This window comes from Salvia miltiorrhiza, chromosome 1, assembly GCF_028751815.1.
Source record: "Salvia miltiorrhiza cultivar Shanhuang (shh) chromosome 1, IMPLAD_Smil_shh, whole genome shotgun sequence".
NCBI classification, from domain to species: Eukaryota; Viridiplantae; Streptophyta; class Magnoliopsida; order Lamiales; family Lamiaceae; genus Salvia; species Salvia miltiorrhiza.
In genome coordinates this window covers 39,987,136-39,993,648 of record NC_080387.1, presented here as the reverse complement: position 1 = coordinate 39,993,648, position 6,513 = coordinate 39,987,136, and the positions used below count along the sequence as shown (strand labels likewise).

At 34.8% G+C, this 6,513-nt stretch overlaps 1 protein-coding gene across 1 annotated transcript; it reads right to left on the bottom strand.

Annotated features, from left to right (window-relative positions):
• Nucleotides 1-333: 333 nt before the first annotated feature.
• On the bottom strand, nt 334-1,632 carry LOC131008068 (uncharacterized). The gene is made up of 3 exons (XM_057934969.1): nt 1,341-1,632; nt 984-1,247; nt 334-533 (listed from the first exon to the last, which is right to left on the bottom strand). Exons 1-3 carry the CDS (start codon nt 1,630-1,632, stop codon nt 334-336), a joined length of 756 nt encoding a protein of 251 aa, XP_057790952.1.
• Between the last annotated feature and the right edge of the window lie 4,881 nt (nt 1,633-6,513).

Below are 6,513 nucleotides of genomic sequence, written 5' to 3'. Positions count from 1 at the left end.
TTCATTAAAATCCATGGATCATTTTTCAATTTCATGTCTTTTTCTTCAAAGAAGAGTATTAACTTCTTGAGTATATCTCATCTGGTCCCTTGTTTTAGAGCATCCGCAATGGACTTACTTGATAGCCTACTTGATAGTGGGGGACCACATTGAGTATGTAGTGCTGCATTGGGGTTACTTGATAGTCTACTTGATTTTTTTAGTTTTGATTTTTATGCTTTTCATTTAAATTTAATTGCTCAAATTTAATAACACAATTTATTTCAAATTTAAATTGCATTAATTATAAAATCCTAAATATTACATAATAAAATAAAAACTTTAATAAATTAACTACTCTGGCCCTAGAGGTCCGAAATGTGCCCAAAGGTGCTCCACCAAATCATTTCGGAGCTGAGCATGTAGATGTCTATCTCGAAGAATTGAATCTCTTCGTACGTATTCCTCGAAGGACACCGGTGTTTGTTGAGCACTCTCTGTCGAAGTACTGCTAGACGCCCCATCGCCATCTCTCCAATTGAGAGCCGCTTCACCTTCGTGCTCCACAATCATGTTGTGGAGAATGATGCAACACAACAAGATGTCCTTGAGGTGTTGTACGTACCAATTGCGCGCCGGACTTCGAATGATTCCCCACCGAACCTGAAGGACTCCGAAGGCGCGTTCGACATCCTTCCGTGCCGATTATTGCATCTTCTTGAACCTCGCCTCCTTCGGATTGGTCGCCATTGGTGGACTCTTGACGAAGCAACGCCACTCCGGATATATGCCGTCACACAAGTAGTAGCCCATCCGGTATTCGCGCTGGTTGGCATGAAAGACCACCGGTGCCACCGTTCCTCCTAACACGTCGGAGAAGAGAGGCGACTGATTCAGCACATTGATGTCGTTGTTCGAACCAGCGACGCTTAAGAAGGCGTGCCAAATCCACAAATCGTGGGATGCAACGGCCTCCAATATCAAGGTGGGCTCTCCCTGATCACCGCATGTGTAGGCGTCGTGCCACGCCTTTAGGCAGTTCTTCCACGCCCAATGCATACAGTCTGAGCTCCCGAGCATCCCGGGAAAACCGTGTTGCGCCTCGTGCATATGAAGGAGGCGTTGGACGTCCGTGGGCGTTGGACGGCGCAGGTAATAGGCTCCGAAAGTCCGGATGACCGCCTTGCAGAACTTCTTGAGGCATACATGCCCGGTAGAGTCGGCGACTTTGAGATACTCGTCAAAAATATCCGCACTAACCTCGGTGGCTAATTGGCGGATAACCGATGTGCATTTCTGCAAAGGAGAGAGCGAGTTTCAACCGGTTGCATCAGTGCTCATATGTAAGAAAGTATCTTTACCTTGAACATCATCGACGATGTGCAAGAACATCTCCTTCTGCATTCGAAAACGACGCCCAAAAAAAGTAGGATCGCACGTCGGATTGTCGTTGAAGTAGTCTTGCATAAGACGTACATGGGCCTCTTCACGATCACAGTGGACGTATGATCGGGGACGTTTGACACGCGCCGGCTCTGGCGCCGATTGGGAGCAGTATGGAGCAAGCACTTGTTTATGCAACTCTACCCACTCCACGAACTTTTCAGCTACATCGTCGGAATCAGGCGAAGAATCATGCTGGGGTTCCGTCATTTTTGGAAGAACAAAGATGAGATTTTTTAAGAAAAATTGAAGGAGGAAGAAGGAGGTAGAAGGAGTGGGTTGTTATGAATGAGGGAGGGAGAAGTAGTATTTATAGAGAGAAAAGAGAGAGAAAAAAAATAATAAAAAAATAAAAATATGGCAAACGGCTAAAATAGCCGTTGGATAAAAAAAAAGCCCAAATAGCCGTTGCCATTTTTAAAATTTAAAATTTATAATCTTTTTTTATTTGAGCGCGTGCCGTGCACGCGCTGCTCGAGTGCTACACGAGCACTCGAGTATGGTCCGAGTAAACCCCCCGGCAACACCCCTACATGAGTGCAATGCTCTACTCGAGTAAGTCATCGAGTAGAGCGTTGCGAATGCTCTTAGAGCATTGGCAACGGACATCCTCGATGCCTTACTCGAACTCGAGTAGCCACTCGAGTAGGCGTTGCAAGTGAGTGCTACTCGAGTGCTACTCGAGTTATCGAGTATGCTCGATAATTTCTTTTATTTGTTATTTTTTTTTAATTCTCTTCTCCTCTTTAAAAATTTATCTCTCCTCTTTAAAAACTAAAAAAATCAAGTAGGCTATCAAGGAACCCCAATGCAGCACTACCTACTGAATAACACAACCACTATCAAGTAGGCTATCAAGTAGGCTATCAAGGAACCCCCAATGCGGATGCTCTTATTTACTATGCGGAGTTTACGTGCTTTTCTTTTGAATAAGGGTTCAAATAATAATAATAATAATAATAATAATCTCTTGAGTTGAATATGAATAGTTTAGCTTATGTGCGATCATCTTATCCAAAGTAAACTAGTACTCCCTCCGTCCCTGAAATAAGTTTCTCTTTTTCCATTTTGGGACGTCCCCCAAATAAGTTCCTCTTTCATTCTTTCTATTTTTGGACAACCACCCCACCACTAATAATACTTTATTTATTCTTACTTTTCACTTTTTCACCACTCCCAATACTAATTATAACATTTTTTCACATTTTCACCACTCTCAATACTAATTATAACATATTTTTTTTCCACTATCAATACACTTTACCATTTTCCTTAAAACTCGTGCCGTCCCCAAAGAGGAACTTATTTTGGGGACGGAGGGAGTATTAGTTTTTTAAACAAATTAATTAAAATTAAATTGATAGGAAACATATTCCACCCGATACTCTGTGGATGAACGAATCCCAATTCGGCAATTCCGGATAACTGGATAAGGCTTTTCCAATATTAAATGACATTAATTCCACTTGCAATTGATGCGTACATATTTTCACTGTCCCGAAAATTCGGTGTCATTATAGTACACCATATTAACTTCACCAAATAATAATAATAATAAAAGAAACAAAAAAAAAACTCAGCAGATAACATAATCTTTATCCAAATACTACGATTAAATGGATGAGAATTGAGAAGTGGGGACGAAAGTGATCAAACAGGCGAGGGAGATTGCTTTAAGTTCTTTAACTGTTTTTTCAATATAGGTAGCAGGCAATAAGAAGCTATTTGATGATAAGTAAAAGTTAAAAGATAAAAAATGAGAATGATGCACAGCTCAATTGCTAAAACGTTTCTTTTCTTATGAATAGCATATAAATTCGAGTCATTAGAGAAAAATATGGAAAAAATAAGAAAGAAAGGAAAAAAAAATAAAGATAAAAGCTCCTATAGTATGTGCAGGTCAAGTCGGCTCAAACTCATTCCCACATTCACATTTAAATTTGATTATAGTTGAAATTTATGACCCAAACTCGCTCTCGCACTCAAATTTAAAATTTGATTATAATTTGAATTTATGATCCATCTAACTAAATTTGATTATAATTTGAATATATATAAACAAAGATATTTTTCGTAAAATACACGAACTTTCAATAAATTCTAATTTTTTCCATGATCTTTAAAATTTGAAAAAAAATACACTACCTTTCGATTTTTTTTCCCACATGTATAAAATACCCTAAAATAGAAAGCTGATTTTAGGAACTTGAATTTTTTGATACTTAATCGTCAGGGATTTTTAATTCACACATACATCGAATTTATTATACCACCTTTATTATCACTCTTATGTATTAAAAAATCTAAATCAAAAATCCTAAAATCAGCTTTTATTTGAGAGTATTTCATACCCGTGGAAAAAATCAGAAAAAATCGAAAGGTGATGCATTTTTTTTTCAAATTTTAAAGATCATGAGAAAAACTAGAATTTGTTGAAAGTTTATATATTATATATATATAATATAGGGAATATTTGTCAAATTAAAAATTTGTACTTTTCTGTCTAAATCAATTTTTTTTTTCACTTCTGAAAATAATTTATAAGTAAAAACCATAAATTTTTAATCACATTTTTCAATTTCACCGGATTTCATCATTTCCAAATCAATAAATCGTGTTAGGAGCACAGCATCCTTTATTATTATATACATATTTTTTTTCCTGAATGTGTGTTATAATTCCGGTCTATTGCATTTTTAATATTTTTGTTTTTTAATTGATCTACTGCAGACCATACGAATATTCTCCTTTTTTGTGTAAATTTTCTATTGTCCCAATTAAGTATTTAGTTAATTTTTTATATCTTAAATATTTTTATTATGTTAGTTATACTGATGCGCGCGCGCACACACACACATATATATATATTGGACTTTGATTTTTATGTAATTTATAAAATTAATGATCTCAATAACAATTTATGAAGTATTAGAACAAAAGTAAATGTCTAAAACAAAAAAATTAACGCTAACGAATGTTAAATGTGAGCGGTGCTCACATGGAGCTCATGTAAGATATGTAGCATAATATTTCTCTTTCTCTATATATATGTGACTATATTATCTAAATTCTTTTTGAATGAAATATGCAATAATAAAATTTTGTTTAAATTGATGACATATATCGTGTAAATATAAATAAACTTGTTAAAACATTATGATTTGCGATTATACATGAAGGTTTAACACGAATTTATTTTGAAAAATCATGTTTAACACGAATTTATGTTTAGGTTTACTTATCTTTCCAAAGTTTGATAGTTCATAGATAATTAATTCATGAATTATAACATCAAATGATGGCACGTAAGAACTCAATTGATTATTAACTACTACTTCCGTCTCTCAAAATTATAATTTTTCTTTATTTGAAAATAATCCTATAAATTTACACAAATAAAAAACCTTATATACATTCAATGTCTACAAAAAGATTTAAACCCTAATCTCTACTTAAAATACAACTATCATACTTTTTTCTTAAAATTTATGTCATTTTGGTTGCACCATAATTTATAGGAATGAAGAGAGTTACAATTTATATATGAAAGTAGCATACAATTTTTTACACAGTGCAGTTTCCTCGTAATGGTTGCCTAAGAAAAAATACAAAGGTAATTATCGTAGAAAGAGTAGTCAAAGACAGAAGGAGTAGTTGAATGAAATTGTCGAATGTACAAATTATTGAGTTGTGGATTATGCTTTTTGTGTCCCGTTAAGGTAAATTGTACCTTACACACACTGCTTCAACAAATAAAAAAAGATTATCCAAATTAAAGTTGTGATTTCAATAATTGAGGATAATATTAATATGCTCCTTTCAAAATAGACGGCCACTAATCCTACGAATGAACTCAAGTAGTATGTTCGATTCCCATCCACGTGATACACTTTCCTAAATAATTTAAAACTTAATGGTAACTCTATCCCACAGATCTAGGACTCTACCTCATTCAATTCCAAATTAATTTGTTCCTCACGAAATCTTTTTGGGTATCTGGGGCTGAGAGGAACAACAAGAAACATAGCTCATAAACATCTTTTTTCAGTTAGAGGGTGTTCGACTGATGCAATAATATTATTTTCTTATTAAATATTTGTAGAAAAGAAATTAAAAATTGTTACAAAATTGAATTAAAGAAATTGTTTATTTATTGAAACTATTTAGTTGGCGAAATTAAATGGATCAATGCTGTTCGATTGATCAAGTTCACATGGTTACTGATTTCGAGATGATATTTTCACCAATTAAAACAAGATAATTCAGATTTTTCTAAGAAAGTGTGTTTTTTCGAAAGGCCGTGGCACATACTCCCCCATTTAGCTCATTTTTTTGTTTCTTAATAAGTGTCTCATTTCAAAGTTTGAGAGTATATTTATGACATTTTTCTTATTTTATCCTTATTTAATACTTGTGTGAATGTAATAATTAGTTGTATATATGCATTTATTATGACAATTACTAAGGTTACAAATGTAAAATATCTACATACAATTAGTTTATAGCTGAGGGGTCAGTTAGCAAATTAGTAGTAAGAGTTAAGGGAGTTCATTTAAAGATTGATAAAAGTGGTTAAAACAGATCCAACGGATCTGTTCCTTCATTCAGAGATCAGTTTTGCAGCTCAACCATTCCAGTTGCTGTTACTCTTGTTTAAATACTTAGCTTATTGTTTGAGTTGTTGCTTAAGAGTTTTTTCAGTTACTGTACGAGCTAGTTGAGAGTGAGGAATTATAGCAATCTTGATAGATTTGTAGGCTATACACTTCTTCTAGTGTTGAGAGTTCTCAAATGTAATTGTAAAGTTCTTGAGTGTTCATAGTGAAATAGAGTTGATCGTTTCTTCTCCGTGGATGTAGGATTGAAAAATCCGAACCACGTAAATCTTGTTTGTATTCTTTTCTTTTCTGTTCTTGCTGCGTTGATTGTCTTCCCAAGCAATTACACAACAAGTGGCGCCGTCTGTGGGAATAGGAAGATCGACGCACACCAACTGTTTGAGATTTGAATCGGAGGAAATCTGAATCGGAGGAGTTCTTGATCGGTGGAGGAATCGTCAATCTCTTCACTGCTACATCGTGCTGAATCTCA

Excerpts from the sequence above, each read along its gene's own strand:
- LOC131008068 (XM_057934969.1), bottom strand. The coding sequence starts at position 1,632 with ATGACGGAACCCCAGCATGATTCTTCGCCTGATTCCGACGATGTAGCT. Across the intron at positions 1,248-1,340 it reads CATCGTCGATGATGTTCAAG|CCACCGAGGTTAGTGCGGAT; the intron begins GTAAAGATACTT and ends TCCGCCAATTAG. Across the intron at positions 534-983 it reads GCACGACGCCTACACATGCG|GTGAAGCGGCTCTCAATTGG; the intron begins GTGATCAGGGAG and ends TGGAGCACGAAG.